This window comes from Manacus candei, unplaced genomic scaffold, assembly GCF_025592945.1.
Source record: "Manacus candei isolate 608988 ecotype Guabito, Panama unplaced genomic scaffold, ASM2559294v1 h1tg000005l, whole genome shotgun sequence".
NCBI classification, from domain to species: Eukaryota; Metazoa; Chordata; class Aves; order Passeriformes; family Pipridae; genus Manacus; species Manacus candei.
The window spans coordinates 26151533-26170097 of record NW_026138053.1 but is presented as its reverse complement, the minus strand read 5'-3'; the positions used below and the strand labels follow the sequence as shown (position 1 = coordinate 26170097).

Genomic DNA, 18565 nt, shown 5'->3' with positions numbered 1-18565 from the left:
AACCTCCACTTTTAAACAGTGCAATTTGCTGAAAGAGAAATGAACTTCAAACGCCCTTTGGGGGAAAAAATAAATAAAGGGGGGAGGGAAAGGGGTTGAAGTTGTCATGCCACCAATTTCACCTTTGTCAAAAGTTTTGGAGCCTTTTTTTTTCTTTTTTTTTTCTGTTGCTATATGAAAAAAACCAGTCATTAACAAAAAAAACTTTATCAGCAAAATGTTTAAATTATGTAATAAACAAAACAAAACAAATCAAAGATGTTACTGGTGTAATTTTAAAACAGCCCCAAGACAGAGTCAGGACAAGGAGAGCAAATGGCTGGGATAACCCATGGCCAAACCCACCTAAATTAGGGAGCCTGAGAAAATAAACCAAGAGGCAAGATCCAGCCAAAAGTATTAATCATTTATTGACCTCCTCCCTTTCAAAAAACCCAACTCATGGAAAAATAGCCAGGTCCATAATACCTGTCCCTATGCAGTACAACAGAAGAAGGAAGACATGCCAGGGGCTAGAGTATATCTCACTTAAATAAAAGTGTAAGGCACACATAATACTTGGTATATCATTAAGCAAAAGCACAGATGCTGCTTTATCAGAGAATCAGAAATAAGGAGGGCTGAGTCCCCATAGAGTCCTCCTCCATCATTCAGGACCTCCTCTTTTACCACCACACAGGCCAGGGGCTTCAGCAGAGCTGACTTACAGCATGTGGTAGCAATTTTTTTCCCCTGCATGACATCTAAAGGAAGGTGGGAGTGGTGTCAAAATGGATCTGGACCCGCAGGAAAGCCACAGGTGGTGAAGGGAGCACTGGGGTCTTTGGCCCCACTGAGCTCTGCTCAGATGTACAATGGGAAACCCCTGTGGAGAACTACCTGAGCCTCTGAGAAACATCCAGCACATCCAATGCAGGAGGGAGGGGGGGGATAGGCAGCACCAAAACAGAGGCTGAAACACATTCAAGACATCCTCAATATTTTTACACCGATCAAATCGGGGTGCAGACACTGCAGTGGGATGGGACAGGGCTCTCAGACACAAGAGCTCACGGTTGCAGACCCCTAGAGAAAGCCCCCATTCCTGCAGAGTCCTGGAGACATCACCCTCCTTCTCCTGGCCTCTGGGACACCCAGGAAGCTGCCTGGTACCACAGGGACCAGTTTTGTAAGGAAAGGTTGTGCTTGAGCATGTAAGGAGGTGGTAAGGAGACCTGTGTTTGCCCAGGAGGAGCTTTGACAGGAAAGCCACCCCTCAGGGGCTTTGGGACTTGCGAAGTGTGGGAGAAAGAATAGGGATACTCCTCCTGGCTGAAGGGAGCAGGTAAAGCAGGAAAGACTTTTCATCTCAGGAGCCCCTGCTAGCCTGGGATCTCCTCGTCCTCCATCCAGCACATCACTGTGAGCTCAAAGGCACCTGGAAGCTCTTTTTCCCTCCTCTTTAGTGAACAGTAACCACCTCACTGAGAAGCACCGTGGAAGACCTGCAGCTGTGTGAAAATGGTCATCAGTGCCAGAGCTCTAAGCCACAGCAAAACCACGTCAGCACCACTCCCAGGACGGTGAGGAATGGGCAGGCTGGGAGGAGAATGCCACAGGAAGCATCACCAGTGCCACAGCTCAAAACTCATCTCTCCCATCTGTCTCTTCATGCCGCTCGCTGAGCTACTGATGGTGAGGAAAACCTCACTGAGAACATGAGGAGGAGGTGGTGGTGGTGGCAGTGTCCAAAGTAAGGACAGAGGCTATGTGTGCCAGACCAGGAGAAGGGATCCACAGAGGGTGGAGGGCGGAAAACCTCTCAGTCATGAACTTCAGGCTCCGAACCACGCCAACTCCCAAGGCTGACACCAAGCAATGCCGACTTGCACCTCAGAGAAATGTTGTAGGAATGGGCTGTTCTTCAGCCAGTAGCACCTTCACAAACCAGGCGTCTTCTTCCTCCCACGAGCGAGGGACGGAGCACTTTGGAAAATTAGGGACTCTCCAGGGCCAGCATGACACTGAGCTTCATCTGCCATGCTGAAATTGAGGGTAAGGATCAGTTCAACACAGTCAAACGCAGCCAGTCCTGCCAGATTTGGGGAGGCTCTCCTGCCTTCAGCCTGGCAGGTGCTGCAGCCTTTCCAGAGCTTACTCATGGCAATTCAATGGCTTTTGTGTTGTAGCAGCCTGGAGGAAGACTCCTCTGGATATCCTCCAGGTTCTTTATATCAGCCAGGATCTCATCGATGTTGCTCTCCAGTGTCCGCACCCGGGCCTTCTGCAGCATGGCTGTCTGCTCCAGCTCAGACATCTCAGCCTTCAGCTGGTTGCTTCTGGTTTTGGCTTTGCTAAAATTCATCTCGAGCTGCTTCAGGCCATCCTCATCCACAGCACCAGGCTGGTCTGTGGAACAGAAGGAAAACAAGGAATAAGAAAGCATGGATGGAGGTTGAGGACTACATCTTTCTAGATACTTCATCTCCACCCTGATGCCCAGCCTGTCCACAGGCATCACCTGAGGCCAGCTTCCCACTAAACTCCCTAGACCCCAGTGGGGACCTGTCTCCATCCACATCCCACAGCGGTGTCACAGAACCTACTCATCAGGCGCAGCAGCTCTTCCAGGGCACTCAGCGTCTCCTGCACGGCCACCCCTGCCTGGCCAGCCTTGTCATGGACTCTCTGAGCCTCCTGAGCTGTCTGAAGGAGGAAAGACAGCAGCTGTAAGGTGCAACTGAGCCCAAAAGGCAACAGGGATGGGGACAAGGCAAGGGAGACAGGGACCCACCTCCTGTATCACAGCAGCATCCGCCTCAACCTCCAAGAGCTTCCTCTCAAATTCATCATCTGCTTCCTTGGCCTGGCGCCGCAGGGCGGCCACTGCCTTCTCCAGGGCGAGGACACCATCGGCCGTCTGGTTGGCTTCCACCTTCAGCTGGGCAATCTCCTGGGGAAGGCAAAGGCACTTTCAGAGGGGCAGAGCATGGCCAAAAGGTGCACTGGAATGCAGAGCTGATGGAAATTCCTTCTATGGGGACCCAAAATGACCGCACACTGGCCTGTATCCTTCATGTTCTCCCACCAGTTGTTTCAGAGAGCTGTTCCCATGGCAATGGCTCAACCCCTCCTGCACACATCAGCAAATCCCTGGGAAATTACAACACACATCTGGGATATGAACCCACAAGCAGCAATTTTGGGACCTCACAAGCCTGCCAGTGGCTCAGGCTGTGGGAGGGGAAAAATCCCCTTGGTCACTGAAAGGCAGCTACAGTGAGATGCCACAAAGATCCTCATGGAAGAAACGTGCCTGCAGAGATCTGATCTGCACACCCACTTTGGTATCTGCAGGACCCACTGTAGAGAAACTTTAGCCCAGAAATCAATGCAGCAGGTCCAAAAGTTAACCCATCAGCCCCACCATGAAGTGCTAACCATCTCCTCTTCTTCCACTGTTTTTCCTTCCAAACTCTTTTCTGCCAGCACTAGCACTGGAGCCTGCCCTCACCTCCTGGATCCCTGTGGTGATCTCCTTCGCTTCCCCTGCAGCGCTGCTGGCTGCCTTGGATTCGGAAGCAGCGCTGCCCAGGATTGCTTCGGCTCGGTCTGTCTTCTCCCTGGCACTGGTGACCATGCTGCTGATAATGGGCAGCCTCCTCATGGCATCTTCAGCTTCCCTCCTCTTGTCACCTGCTTGCAGGTTGAACTCTGGAAGAAACACATGTGGGAATGAAGCTGCACTACCTTCGTGAGATCCCACGTGGAAACACAAGGGAAGGGTTTCTAGGATGTTACCCCTGAGGCTCTTCAGGATTTGTTCCACCTGGTAGAAGGTGGCATTGCCAGCGCTCATGGCTTGCAGGGCTGTGCTCTTGGCGAGGTTGGCTCGGGACAGCAGCTGTGTCAGCTTCTGCAACAGGTCAAAGGGACACAGCAGGTGGATGAAGGACAGAGTATGGGAGGATTGGACATGCCCAGAGCAGTCTGGGAGGAGCTGGGCTGGAGGAGAAGACCCATCAGCCTGTTTCCAAATGCCTGCTCTTGCCCCTGAATCAAGGCTACCACAACCTGCTGGCACAGCCTTGTGCTGGGGCTCCTCAACCAGCTCCAGCCATCCTGAGTCATCTTAGCTCTAATCTTTCCAGGAGTAGGTCTTCAACCTGCCTCACATGGAGAAGGTTTGCAGGTAAGACCCTGCACCAGCAGCTCCATGCTCACAGGGAGGTCTCCCACGGGCTTCAGAAGACCAACCCCAAAGCTGCGTTTCCAAGAAAGGGTACAATCCTGCTCCAGGCAGGCAGAGCTACCTTTGACAACCAGACTGGGATAGTGATGGTGCCAAGGGCATCCCACCAAAGCTCCAGCTCCTGGAGGACAACACAGCCCCCCAGCCAACCTCTTACCGCTCTCTCGCCCTCTTGCCTTCTCAGCAGCTCCTTGGTTTCCTCCTCCCAGCGCCCTGTGCGGCTCTGCAGCTGCTTGTACTGGGCCATGTAGGTGTCCACCAGGCTCAGAAGAGCACTGGCATCCTGCTTCAGCCGGGATGCCTCCCCCTGAAACAGAGACATGATGGGGTCTCAGCATCTCCCCAGTGCTCCCCAGGAACCACGGGCAAAAGGGTGAGAAGATGCATATCCGATGGCTCTCCAGTGGGGACAGAGCACTGGGAAGGGCTGAGCTGCTGGCAGAGAGAGCAAAAGGTCCCACAGACACAAAGCCCTCACCTCAAAGGAGCCGATGTCGGTCTCTGTCAGGCGGGACAGGGAGCTGAGGAGCACTAGGCTGCCCTGGTAAGCCTTGTCTGCCTCAGAGGCCATTCCGTCGGCATCAGCCTTCAGGCCTCCAGCCAGCGACTGCAGCTTCTCGTACCTGCAGGGATGCGGGACTGGAAAGCCTGGTACCAGCCAGGCTGCCAACTCCCCACCCCAGCATTAATGCTGCCTTCTACATGGACTTGTTCATGCTCTCCAAGGCCCCATGCAGATTTATCATGCAGGAAAAACCAATTGCAAACACCCCCTGCATCCCAGTCCCTCAGCCAAACAGGGCATCCACTGGCTCCTTACTCCTGCTCCAGGAACCAAAGGTGTTTCACACAGCTGAACCCCCATGGGCTCCACAGTGGCTCTGCTAATCTCTGCCCTACAACTGGATGTTTCTTCCTGCACATCCCAGTTCAGCTTCTTAACTTCCCTTAGGGCTGTTGCTTGCACCCCACTAGTGATGTGTGAAATCCCAGCCCCACCGTGGTGGGCTCTGGAGTGGCACCAGCCCACCACACAGGAATCATGGGGCTAAAGCCACCCTGGGGCTAAACCCAGCCCAGATTTGCAACCACATGGAACAGACTCTCCCCACCAGGAGTCTCTTCACAGACATGCCAGCTTCCCTTAGCTGCTGGCAGTTCCATGGGAGCACCGTGGTCTGTGTAGTGGGAAGCAGACGCTCCACAGACCTGTCAAATCTCCATCTCCACCGCTCAGATGTGCCAGTGACTGAAGTTCCAGCAGTCCCGCCTCCGAACACACACATTTCTGCAGCTCAGATGGGGAGGCAGCGAAGGGGACACAGGTGCTTGGCCACCCCTCTCTCCCCTCCCACATTCCCCCGTGACACACAGGCCAGCACAGCCTCCACTCACCTCCCGAGCAGCCCGAGCAGGGAGCCGGAGGCAGCCGCCTCTCCTCCGGCCGCCGCGCGCAGCAGCTCCAGCGCCTGCCCCGCGTCCTCCCGCGCCGCCCGCGCCGCTTGCTCGATGGTGTTGGCTGCTTGTGCGTGGCTGTGAAGGACAGAGCGGGGCTCGTGAGAAACATTTCCCACCTAGGTTTTCTCCACCAACTTCCTTTACTGTTGTATCCAGGGATGCTGGACTGCACCCTCTCAGGAAATGCAGAGTGTTTGCAAAAGAGATCTGTATTTTCCTTGTCCCTCCTGCGTCTCTCAAGAGTAGAGAAGCACCAGAGGGGAGGCAGATGCTGCCAGTTCCAACTGGACACACATGGGTCAAACTCTTATCACAAAGATGCTTCTAAATCACACCCAACTCCACCCTCAAAGGTAGCTGAGGACAACTCTATAGGGCAGCGAAGTCAGTCCAGCAGCTGCATCTTCCTCTGTTCCAGGGCTGGCACAGAGGCTTTGGCAGCTGCAGCCCAGTAGGTTCACAAGGACCCCCCAAATATTACCTTCTGGGCACCCAGTGGGATCTCAGTCTCACTCCCCTCTCTTTCTCATCTGATGGTGGGAGGAACTCACCTGTTGGCCAGTTTCAGAGCCTCCTGGGCCAGCATCAAGAACTGGTTTGAGCCCCCGGGAAGGCTTGAAACAGGAATGTTCTGAGGAGAGAGGAAGGCAAAGAGCTGTGAGTGCTTTTCTCTGCTCTCCATTCAGCTCGGCAGTGAAAGAGGCAACCGCAGTGCGTTAAACCTCCACCAGCCCCAAAGACCCCTGCCAGCACCTCTCCATGTCCAGGCTGCATGGAAAGGGCCACCAGAACATCTACACTCACAAAACAAACATAATATCTGGAATTCCTTAAATCCTTGCTCTCCCCATGCATTTTTTTTCCAGCCCTGAGCTAGACTAGGAGTGTGTCACATGCAGATGCTCTCACCGCCCGGCGGAGGGCAGCTCCACTGCTCTCCAGGTCCAGCCTCGCTCTCTCCAGCAGCTGCCGGGTCTCCTGCACCTGCCTCTCGTACTGGTTCCCGAGAGACCTCAGCCTCTCCACCGTTGCCTTGATCTCGCCCAAGCGGCTCTGGGAGCTGGGACCCTGCCCATTCATCCTGGTCACACGGCCTTCCAGAGACCTGTCAGAAGCTGGTGAGACAGAAAGAGGAAGGCTAAAGAGAAACTCATTACTAAGCAGAAGGGCACAGGCAGCAAAACTCTCCCCAACACAGCCCAGATGGCCCCATTCCAGGGCAGTGGGTGGGTGGTACCTTGCAGGCTCAGGGCTTCCCTGAGGATGGTCCGCAGCATCTCCTCAGCCACCTGCATTCTCCTCTCCAGCTCCTGGCTCTGGGCCCCACCACCAGCTTGCAGCCCTGAGAAAAGCAGCTCCAGCTCTGCCAGCTGCTGCAGGTACAGATCCACCTGCAACCACAGACCAGGCCATCAGTGAGCAGCACACCAAACCCACATGGAAAGACCAGGGTGGGAACCAGGTCCACAGTCCAGTCAGAGAAAGGAGAGCAACATGAGGGCCCATTTTTGGATGGAGCACAAGGGATCACTTCAGTGGGGTACAAAGCCAAAGTTCAAAATCACTCCTCACTTGAGGAGGACATGAGGAGACACTGAGGGTGAACGAATTGCTGCACCCCTTGCTGCTCAGGGGCCCTGGGACTGGCATAGATGCTCACCTGGGCTTTCACCTGGCTGTAGCAAGCCGGGCACTCACTCTCTTCACAGTTGGGACCCTCAAAGCCGGGTTTGCAGATGCAGCTCCCATCGCTCCTGCATTTCAGGGGCTCAGCACCAACTGAGTTGCAGGCACAGGCTGCAGGTTGGAGCAACACAGGTTCAAAGGAGTCTGTCCCCATCTCAAGCCTCAGCACATCTTTTCATCAACCCTCTCTCCCTGCTTTCCTCCCACCATTTAGCCTTGTGCTTTGGTTCCTGCTCTCTACTCCCACTTTCTAGCCTTGGCTTTTGTGGCATTCCCCTTCTCACCAAGCACTCGGGCACGGATTTTCCTACTCAAACAGTGCCCAGGTCTCACCTCTGCACTTGTCGGCGGGGTCGGGGGCCAGCGGGTTCCCGAAGAAGCCGTCCTTGCAGCGGTCGCAGTAGAAGCCGGCGGTGTTGTGGATGCACTTGAGGCACTCCCCGGTCTGGCGGTCGCAGTTCCCCACGGCGTTGGGCTCCACATTGCCGTTGCACTGGCACAGTTGGCAGGGCTGGGAAGCCACTGGGTCCCCAAAATAACCATCAGCACAGTACTCGCAGTTGTCCCCTGGGAAAGGAGAGATGAGACGCTCATGCTCGTGCCTGCAAGGCAGAGGCTGCCTCGCTGCTTCTGCCTCACAGAAACCCATCAGAGTTGGCACGACAGCATCTCTGCCCTCATCACCGCCAATGCAACAGGTAGGCTCTCAAAAGCTGGGTGCAACAGCTGATATTGACTAAGTAATTTCCTATTTGTTTTTTTTCCCTATTTTTTATTCCCCTCCCTCTCCCACCCATCCTTTTTCCATCCACGTTGTGTTTAGATGAGAACCTCTCCTGGGGCGGGGCAATGTGTCTTCACAGCCCTTGGGGCTGAAGCACCCTGTCACAGGAAGGAGTGGCAGTGCCTCAGGCAAGCTGGGCAGAGAGGATGGGATGGATCCACCCAGCTCCAAGCACCCCTGCACAGAGAGTAGAAGCTCTGGGAAAAGGCAGAGCGGAAGCAAGAAGGGCATTACCAGCAGCTCCAGGAGGGCAGTGGTCACAGGTGACCTCCTCACTGCCTGGCACCACGGAGCAGCCCTGGCCATGGCCACAGGGGCAGGTCCTGCAGCCGTGTGGCTGCCGGGGGTCATGGTAGGAGCCGAAGGGGCAGCTGACACTGCTGCCCACATTTTCATCTCCAGAGTAGCATTCTCCTGGAGGAGGAAGGAAAGGGCTTAGGGAAGTTTACTCACAGCCCTGGTGGGACACCCTCCACCACTCCACCCACCGCAGCACACTCCAGCATCCTCCACGAGATATCTTAAGATTCCCACACCTGTCCATGCCATGCACCGCATAAAATCATGGAGTGGTTTGGGTTGGAAGGGACCTTTAAAGGTCACCCAGTCCTACTGCCCCAGCGATAAGCAGGGACATTTTCAACTACACCAGGTTGCTCAGAGCCCCATCCAACCTGAGGCACTGTCAGGCTTAACTTTAAAACAAAAAGTCAGAAGAGTTTACTGCAATCAGGGCAGCAGGAGATGCTTTTTTTCTCTCTCCAGTATGCATCATCTACACCCAGTGTGATCCAAATGCATCTGGGTGCAGTGCTTCTAGGCTCTGGGGAGTTTTTCTAGGATGATCCCCCACATTCCAGCCCCCTGAGTCACAGAATCACAGAATCAATTAGGTTGGAAAAGACCTCTGAGATCATTGAGTCCAACCTGTGACCCAACACCACGACATCAACTAGACCAGAGCACCAAGTGCCATGTACAGTCTTTCCTTAAACGCCTCCAGGACCTCCACCACCTCCCTGGGCAGCCCATTCCAATGTCTGACCACTCTTTCTGTGAAGAAATTTCTGCAAAGTCAATACTCCTGACCCCCCCAGCTCAGTTCTTGGGACACAGGCAGCTGTCCTGCATTCCCACACACCCTACAAGCACTGCGTGGTGGCGGTGGCTCCTCTTACCAGTGTCAGGGTCACAGATTCCTCCCCCCTGGCAACTGCAGGGCACGCAGATGCTGAAGGGCCCTTGGCCAGGGCTGTCTCTGCGGTAGCCAGGGGCACATCTCTCACAGAACTGCCCCCCGTACGCTGCCGGGCACTCGCAGCGCTCCACCCACGGAGCAGGGACTCCAGGGATGGGCTGTGCCGACACCAGGGTGACATTGTCGATGTAGCCAGTGCCTGGAGAGAGGTACAGCCAGTCACCTGTGGGGGACAGTAGCTCCACCTGCAAGACCCCCACACCCAGGACCTGCTCAGGTAACACATCCTATTGCAATGTCCACAGGCAAATGGAACAGCCAAATCTGTTGCCACCTTGCTCAATCTCTTCATAATTTAACTTTGCCACCGTAGGGCACTTAATATCATTATTATTACTTTTACAATACCTTTTAGCAAAGGTGTCTCTATCTGGAGAGCTGGTGTCTCCAGCAATGAGGAGATGCCAACCTCGTGCTTGCAAGCTCTCCTCACACTTACTGTACTCCCCAAATGTGGCTCGAATCCAGAGGGCTGTCAGGTTTCCCAGCAGCCTGCGAAATTCCAAGTGATTCAGCCTCGGGCTCCACTTGCTGCTCGGGTGTTCATCCAACCTGCCATGAGAGAAGGGAGAAGTGGAACCAGTTTCAGGAAAACAAGATGCCTCCACAAGAAAACGTGGCAGCCCTCGCCCATCCTGAGCTCAGGGCTTTGAGGAACTGACCCCCTGCAAGCGACCCCAAGCCAAGTACCCAGCCCAATCTCAAGCCAGATTTTCTACTGCCCCTCTCACAAAGCAACCCCTTTATCCAGGAGAGATGCCCCTGAGGTGGATCCAGAACAAACCAGAACACCTCCAAGGGATCACAGCTGAATCCAGGAGCCATTCTTGCTCCTCCCTACCCCAAACACCCCAGCCTCGCCCTTTACCTGAAGGTGTATGTATGGCTGACACCGCAGGGCAGGACCTCCCCCTGGGGTAAGAAGGGGGCAGTGACTCTCAGGCCATCTCCTTCCAGGATCACATCGTGTGGAGATGGCTGGAGTCCCCCTCGGTCCAGGCGGTAATCGAAGGAGAGCGTCTGGCCGTAGCTCAGTTGCTGGTTCCCAAGGAATTTCGCTGCAAAGCAAAGGAAAGGAAAACTAAAGGCTTAAAATCTTGCCTTCCTCCTAAAGGCTCAGTTCATGGGATCAGACCAAGCAAAGGGTTCATTGTCACCTCTGCCCCCGGCGATGCCACACCTACCAGGTGCCACAAAGTATATGGGCTCCGATCTCCTCGCCGCTATGAAGGCATCCCGGTGGCGTGGGGACCACTGGAGCTGGGCTGGGGAGCTGCTTGCATGGACACCTTGCCAGCCCTCAGCACCTGGAGCACCAACAAGGAGCCATCAGCGGGGACAGGGAAAGTGTTTCCAGGACTCCAGTAACTTTCTTCAGCTGTATATTATCAAAGCCCTCCAGCTTCCTACCCCCAGCTTCTGAGGGGGCAGCACAGGTACCCCTGTGCCCACACATCTGTACAACTGCCCGGATGGGCACAGAGGCTTCCTCCAAGTGGCAGGGAAGACATGCTGAATGAAGCTTATGCTCCCCCAAACCTTACACCCTACTTCTGCCTCCAATCAATTCATGCCACCCATCAAAGCAGGGGTGCTGCAGCCATGGGCAGGTTGGATGAGGACCCAAGGAGCATGCGTAGCCTGGGGCTGACTCCCAGCAGGGCTGTGAACAAGGGAGCTCCTCCAGCACATCAAAGAGAAGGGCTGGCAAACACCCCCAGGAGTCGTGGGGATGTCCCGCTTGGGCTTCACCTTGCTGGAAGGTGGAGGTGATGTTGTGGACACTGTGGTTGTCCGCGCTGACACACGTAGCCGAGTGCCCATAGCAGAAGCAGGGAGAGCATCCCATGGGGTTTCTGGCATCCAAGTTGTAGAAGTGTCGCTTGCACCTGGGAAAATGCAAGAAGATGACAAAGGTAGAGTTCATTTTCTCTTTTTACTGGTCAACATAAGCATTCTTTTAATGACAGCTGTGCAACACAGCCATTGCCACAGTTCGAGGTCATCGCCAGGCTGAGATGGCAAGATGGGCATGTGCAAATGGCTTCCCACTGCCATAGGGCAGGGTTAGAAGGGATATTTCTTCCCTCTGAGTGTGCTGAGGCCCTGGCCCAGGTTGCCCAGAGAAGCTGTGGCTGCCCCGTCCCTGGAAGTGTCCAAGGTCAGGTTGGAGCTTGGGGCTTGGAGCAACCTGGGCTGGTGGAAGGTGTTCCTGCCCATGGCAGGGGACTTGGAATTGGGTGATCTTCAAGGTCCCTCCCAGCCCAAACCATTCCAGGATTCTACGATTCTGTGCACTGCGAGGGAGATGGAGGTCATGCCATGCAGTGGTGCGGCAGTCCCCTGGCACCCACCTCTCACAGCGCTCCCCGGCAGCGCTCGCCTTGCAGACACAGCGGCCGGAGCGACAGTTCCCGGAGCTACCGGCAGGGTCACACTCGCACTGCAGGCTCCTGCAACAGGGACAGCAGCAACCTCGACCTGGATTTCCAGCTCAGCCTGGGAGCTCAGTGCCCTCTGCTATCATAGAAGAGAGCAGAGAAACACCCCCAGATACTATTCCCATGCTGGAAGGGGAAAAATAACCAGCAGAGCCATCTCTGTAAGGAAAACCTGCAGCACTGTGGGTACCAGGCTGAGACTGCCCAGCGCTACCACCCCAGCACACCCCAGAGCACCTGACCCACTCACAAGAGCAACATGAAGCTCTGTTGAGCTTAATAAACCTTGGCTGGGTTTAACAGATCCCGGCTGAGCTCCAACAGGCAGCAGCGCCCCAGGGAAGCTGCAGAAGGCCAGGTACAGCAGCACAGCTGCAGGCAGTCCCCCTCACCCACACCCTTTGCCTGCCTGCGGCCCCAGAGGAGCAACAGTGAGGTGAGGTCAGGAAGAAGAGGACACAGCACTGAGGAAGTCAGAGAAGAAATGCTACTAAAGGTTTTTAAACAGGGCATCGTGCAAAGGAAGGGGTTTATTTTTGCAGGCACATCTCCTTGTGAGTGGCACCGACACCAGGCAGGCCCACGGTGGGCAGGTTCTGTTTTACATGGCCAAGCCTGGCTGTCACCTGTTTGGCATTATCTGGGTAATAAGACAATGGCCTCAGTGTGTGGTTAAGCTCAGATTTTGGTGCTGTTGCAGGACAGTGAGCTTTTGCATGGAGGTCCAGCCCCGCTGGAGCCCATTCTCTCCCAGCAAGGTTGGCTCAAGGCCATCGTTGTGCTGCCACAAAACAAACTCTGCCCTTGCACAGGGTGTTTTCAGCCAGCTTGGGTGCTGGGAAAGCTCTGGGGGACGGCCCTCCTGCTGTCCCCGTGCCACTGAGGGAGGTCAGCACTCACTGCCCGCTCCTCCGGCACCCGGCCTCGGACAGGGGCTCGAAGCCCGGCTGGCAGCGGTCACACTTGTCCCCCATCACGCCGGGCTTGCAGCTGCACTGGCCGTAGCTGTCACACTGTGGGCTGAGGGAGCCTGCGGAGAGAGGGGAAGGAGAGGTTGGGATGGGCCCAATGGGACAGGGGGTAAAGCACCACACCATCACTGCAGCAGCAATCCAGCCCCAGGGACAGGTCCCCACCTGAGATCCCCACACAGGGCTGAGACACCAGGTCTGGATGTTAAAAGTTGTTCCAGTCTCCCTGGGAGACTTGGAGGAGGTAAATCCCAGCAGGTATTGACCAGATGCCCAGGACAAGGATCCTCTTCCCTACTCTAAAGGTCAGCAAGAAGAAAAAGATGGAGTCTAGGGAATTTTTTCTTCTTTGCCAGACCCTCTGCTAGTTAGACATCACTGGAACTTGATTTTGGTGCCTTTACAAGGAACCCATGGGGCTGGGGGCCATGGTAGGATCTTTGGTTTCCAACCTACAGGCAGCTGTCCTGCTGCCAGGCCATCCTTGTGCCAGGGGAGCCGAGGGGATATGTGCCATTCCAACCCCTTAAAGCCTATTGCTCTGTCCTCTTGCCAGTTGTTTTTGATGTGCAGGTAATACTTCTAGTGGTCCTCCTGCACCAAGAGACCAACAGGCATTTCAAGTGCAAAGGTTGTAAACTCAAAGAGAGGAGGTTTAGATTGGACATAAGGAAGAAATGTTTTATAATGAAAGTGTTTGGACACTGGCACAGGTTGCCCTGAGAAGCTGTGGCTGCCCCATCTCTGCAAGTGTTCAAGGCCAGGTTGGATGTGGCTTGGAACAACCTGGGATAGTGGAAGGTGTCCATGCCCATGGCATGGAAGGAGATCATCTTTAAGGTCCCATCTGACCCAAACCTGTCTGTGAGTCTGTGATTATTTCAGAGGGCAGGTGGGTCTTGTAGCCTCTGGTCCGGTGTGTAGGGACCAGAGCCTTACCTGCCCAGGTGCTCCCCTACAGCCCTGAGCAGCCCCTGTGCCCTCGGGGCTGTCGTGCACGTACCCCAGGGGTGGCAGTGGCAGGGCAGGCAGCACTCCCGCTCCTGCCGTCGGAAGAACCCCTCCTTGCAGCGCTCGCAGCGGGCGCCCTCCGTGTTGCCCCGGCAGCCAAGGCAGCGGTACCCGTTCCCCGTCTCCCGCAGGAGCTGCCAGTCGAAGGCACACTGCCTGGACATCCCGTTGCAGTCGCAGACTGGGGAGAAGAGAGCAGAGAGACATCTCAAACAATGCTTAGAGATGAGGGTACCAGTCGTAAGTACCACCCTGAAGGCCAAGGAATAAGCCCAGGCAGTGCAAATGTCCCCTTCTCCTCTGCTAATGACAAGCCCTGTCCCCATGTCTCTGCTCTTGTTCCCATGTGTCTGTGTTCATCAGCCACCCCTGTGCCACCAGTGCCCACAGGGTGCTCCGCATCCTCACACTGTGGAGCGATGTCCCTTTTCACTGCTAACATGGTTCAGGATGGACAAACCCCTCAAGCCAAGCATGGCATGGCCAGGGATGTCCTTCATCCTTTCACGGGACTTCCAATGAGGATTTTGAGTAAGCAAAGATGATTAAACAGCCCCCCAGATCTTGTCCTGAGGAAAGTATGGGGAACCTTACTGGAGACTTCAGGGAAAAGGGAAAGATCCCTGAGGTTATGTTTTGTTTCACCCAGCCTCTGACCAGGCGTGAGTTCAGGAGGGAAAACTCAACCAACTTCGACCAAGTCTCCCCAGCCAGTTCTTCCATGCAGGGAGTGGCCTGTGATCCGAGGCACTTGGCAGAAGTATGCCAGCCAAGAGGGAGATCGGCAAGAAAGGTTTTGGCACAGGTCACCTACCTCAACCTTCCTGTGAAGAAAAGCTGCAGCTGCCCACATCGCTGCATGATGGATGCCAGGAAGAACAGGCATGAGACTCTGCCTCCCACTAGAGCCAGGACAGGCGATCCCTCTGGAGAGCAGACGGGCAGGTACCTCCCCAGACATGCCTGCTCCAGCACTCCCTTGCTTGTCCAGGTATTCCCTTGAAGGCACCTCTCATCTAAGGCCTCAGCAGCCAGTACTCAAGTGTTTAAGCCTGAGGACCTTTATCCCAGATGCATCTCTCAGTGCCACAGAGGAAAGCGAGCACAGCTGAGAGGATGGTTGGCAAAGACAGGCAGGAGAATGAAACACGCCAAGGGAAAAAGCCTCAGGGACCCCTCAGGGACGCAGAACCTACTGAGAAGGTGCTCTGAACCACCCTGATGCTGCCATGGGAGCCTCGACCTCCCTCTGAGGAACTCTGTCCACTGCTGGTCTCCTTGGGATAAGAAAGGTGGTCCCCAGCTGCCCACCTCCCGCTCAGGTCACCTCTGAGAGCACGGAGAGGTGGAGGAAGTCCAAAAGCAAGCAGAAACCTGCAGCATGGATGCAGACAGCGCCCTGTACTTGACACACACAGAGGCTCCTCCTTCCCAGTGCTCTTCTGGCACAGCTCAGCCCCAGGATACAAGGTCCCCGTCCCTCTGCATCTGTGATTCCCAGCACCAGGCACAGGCTCCTGCGCCCAGTGCTCACAGCTGGGCGCTGCCCTCCCTCCCTCCCACACACCCATCGGCACCCACATTCCAGACGGAGGCACTCAGCCCAGCCTCTGCCAAGAGCAGAGGTGACCTCATGCGCCAGCAAACAGGGAGAGAGATTTTTCCAGCTCTGGCAAACATGGCTCTTCCCTCACAGCCTGGCTGCCAGGAGACCGAGATTCAGCTACAGCCGGGAGGGGACCTGTGGGCACAGAAGTCCTTTCCTCAGGGCGTGGGAAAGCATCCCCAGCCTCAGTGGGCATCACCAGTGACCCAAGGACATGGACAATACAGACCAAGAGCAACAGCATGGGACTTTCTCAAGGTCTCTGTGCTCACCTTCACCGTGGGAAGATCCCACTTGGGGTTGATCCCACTCCCATCCCTCCACACTGCAGTGAGATCTCAAGTTGGAAGGGACTCATAAGGATCTTTGAACTGAACTCCACCCACGCATCACCCTACCCTACCTCTATGTAATCCGGAGGATTTACTGGGTTGCTAAATTACAGGCGTGAGCACTATTCCCCCAGGGAATGAAAACCTTTTTTCAGGTGTTGTTCTCTGGCTGCAGCACGTTAGGAGCCAGTTCTCCTGGCACAGACTCAGGTCTCACTAATCCAAAGCCATTTGAGATGCTGCGGCAGGTTAGTGCCATCACCCCACCAGTGTGGCTGCTCCTGGTCTTCTCTTGGAAACCTGAGAGCTCAGACAGGCTAATCCTTATCAAGAGCAAGAGGTGGAGCACGTAGGAACTGCTGGAAGATGAGGACCAACTGAGGACAGGATCATTTCTATATCCAGGTGCCCTGAGGCTCTGCTCTGAGATCATCCATGCAAAAGAACAGGCTCCCTAGAGAAGCTTTGCAGCTGGATTTCTTCAGTGCTACGTCAGGATGCAGGAGGTAACATGGAACGCATCCAGCAGGACATCATTCCCCCTGCTCCCACCCAGTAGAATAAAGCATGAAAAATGCTTGATTGCTGTGACGAGATGAATTCCCACATCAGAAAGGCTTGGAGAAGGAGACATGCAGCTTCAGGCCTCTTAAACTGTCTTCTTAAATTCACAAAACCAGAAAATGAGGCAGGGTCTGAGTGGAGCAGATCCAACAGCCCCGTACACAAGCCAGCCTACAAAGACCCCTCCTTCCATCAGGAGATCAACAGAGCTTTGCATGCAATGAAGCCTCCACATCAACACAAGCCATTCCCTGCTCCATGCTCTTGGGACAGCGACCCAGAAGGCTGTCCAATCTGCTGTCCAAGTCTGGGTATCCCCATTGCCCAATTCCTTTCTCACTGCAGGAAGACCTGCCTGGAGCTCCATCAGCATTGGCAGGGACATACCCCACACCAGGAGCCAAAACCCGCTGTTTGGTGCCTTCTGCTTTCTAACACCCTGAGTTAAACACCTTGTTGGTGCGATGGAGCTCTGACCTCCATATTCCAGTTCTTCCCTGAACCCTGGGAGATCTCTTCAGCCATCCTGTGCTGCCACACACAAGGCTCCACAGGGATCAGAGTACAAGTGTCCTGACTGCTGCTCTGCTGGATCACACCTGAACCCAGTTTGACTTGAGCACTTTGCAGGCAAAACAGGATTACATGGGCTAATTACAAGCCCATATCTAGAGCTGGGACTAGAGAGAGCACAGGAGACTAAATTACACCACCAAGCCCCCTCAGAAAATCTGCTGCAGCATAAAAACATGGCTGGTATCAACCATCACTTTCACACACACACAGAAATAGGTTCAAGAGTCCATGGAAAAGGAGCAGTTTCCCACATACTGCCAGGAAGGAGGAAGAAAGGAACCTACACCAGCATTTTTAAACTTACACGTAATTAAGGCTGATGTAATAATTAACTCAAGTAGCATGTAAAGCAAAATAGGTCTTTTTTTTTTTTTTTAGAAAAAAACCTAAACCAAAACATTTATTCAGCACTTATTACACCCCTGTTGCACCACACTTAAAACTGATAAAATCCAACTTCAAGCCCAGTAGCGTTCAGAACACCAGTAATGCAGAAAAAAAAGAATTAAAATCACTCAGTATTTACAAAATATAAGTGAAAACCTGATTTTTGCCAAACATACTATAGGCCAGTAAAACTGAAACCCTGCTATTGAATTACCACTGGGCTGGACATGCTCAAACCTCCCTGCACTACACTCTCTGCTACAATTGCACTCCCAAGAGGATCTGCTGGATTTTGGAAGCTCATCATCAGTCCATGGACCACGGGAGACTCGTCGTCTCCCACGGGGTGCAGCAGGGCTGTAGGCACCTTGTGAGCTCCACAGACTTGCACAAACTCCAAACACGACCATGCTGCTACATCAAACTGGGTCCTGGATGCTTCCAGCTCTTCTCCGGGCTTGGGGAAGGTTTTGGTTACAGCAGCGACCGCCTGGGCGATGCTCGTGCTCACACCCACATGCCACCCCAGCAGCAAGGCTTCATACAGAGAGCAACCACGTAACTGCACATAAATAACTTACTGAAAGGGATGCCAGTGAAAAAAACAAAGTGCTCATGGGATATTCACCCCTGGAGGAAACGCTAAGCCCAAGGGCGGGATGGCAGAGCGCCCTGGCAGGGTGCTGTGCTCCCAGACAGCTCCCAGTTACCGGACCGGAGAGGCTGCGAGCGCGCCCGCACGTCCGAGCGGGACCAGCCGACCTTGGCGAGGCCTCACCTTCTCCTCTGCGTGTGCTCGGGGCCGCGGGCAGCAGGGACGCGGCCAGGCAGGCGAGGGGCAGGAGCCAGCGCCCGGCCATGGCTCGTGCCGGGGAGCCCAGGGCGCCCGGTCCGGCGGGATCGCGACCAGGGCTGCCCGGTGCCTTGTTTGCCCGAGTGTTTTTTATCGGCTGCTCCACCTGAGTCACTCCCAACAGGAAGGAGCACGTGTGCCGTGGGCTGACTCACCGCGAGCGGGGAGAGCCCAGCCCAGGCAGCGCAGACAGGAGCCCGCCCCATCCACAGAGTACCCCGAGGAGCTTCTGCCTGCACCCTCCTAGGGCTGATAGCTCATGGGTAGGGGAATAAAATATACCTGCAGCCCCTGCGGACGCCCCTCCTGCCCGTCCCACTCGCCCACCTCCATCCCACCCGCCCTTGCTGCCTCCGCGGGCAGGGCACCGGGGCTGGCTGGGGAGGGCCGGGCTGCCCGGGCACGCA

At 55.0% G+C, this 18565-nt stretch overlaps 1 protein-coding gene across 1 annotated transcript; it reads right to left on the bottom strand.

Moving 5' to 3' along the window:
• Window positions 1-123: 123 nt before the first annotated feature.
• On the bottom strand, window positions 124-18251 carry LAMC2 (laminin subunit gamma 2). The gene is made up of 23 exons (XM_051793769.1): window positions 18084-18251; window positions 13833-14021; window positions 12759-12888; window positions 11772-11870; window positions 11170-11306; window positions 10602-10724; window positions 10286-10475; window positions 9857-9969; window positions 9338-9556; window positions 8394-8573; window positions 7709-7942; window positions 7350-7486; window positions 6927-7080; window positions 6599-6804; window positions 6241-6320; window positions 5627-5764; window positions 4710-4854; window positions 4389-4538; window positions 3781-3895; window positions 3494-3693; window positions 2774-2932; window positions 2586-2685; window positions 124-2388 (listed from the first exon to the last, which is right to left on the bottom strand). Exons 1-23 carry the CDS (start codon window positions 18163-18165, stop codon window positions 2138-2140), a joined length of 3531 nt encoding a protein of 1176 aa, XP_051649729.1. The 5' UTR covers window positions 18166-18251; the 3' UTR covers window positions 124-2137.
• Between the last annotated feature and the right edge of the window lie 314 nt (window positions 18252-18565).

Bases quoted from the DNA above. Each gene is read 5' to 3' on its own strand.
- LAMC2 (XM_051793769.1), bottom strand. From the start codon at position 18,165: ATGGCCGGGCGCTGGCTCCTGCCCCTCGCCTGCCTGGCCGCGTCCCTG. The intron at 11,871-12,758 runs GTGAGTGCTGAC...TCCCTGTTGCAG, and splicing joins GGGTGCCGGAGGAGCGGGCA to GAGCCTGCAGTGCGAGTGTG. The intron at 4,855-5,626 runs GTGAGTGGAGGC...GCATCCCTGCAG, and splicing joins CTGCTCGGGCTGCTCGGGAG to GTACGAGAAGCTGCAGTCGC.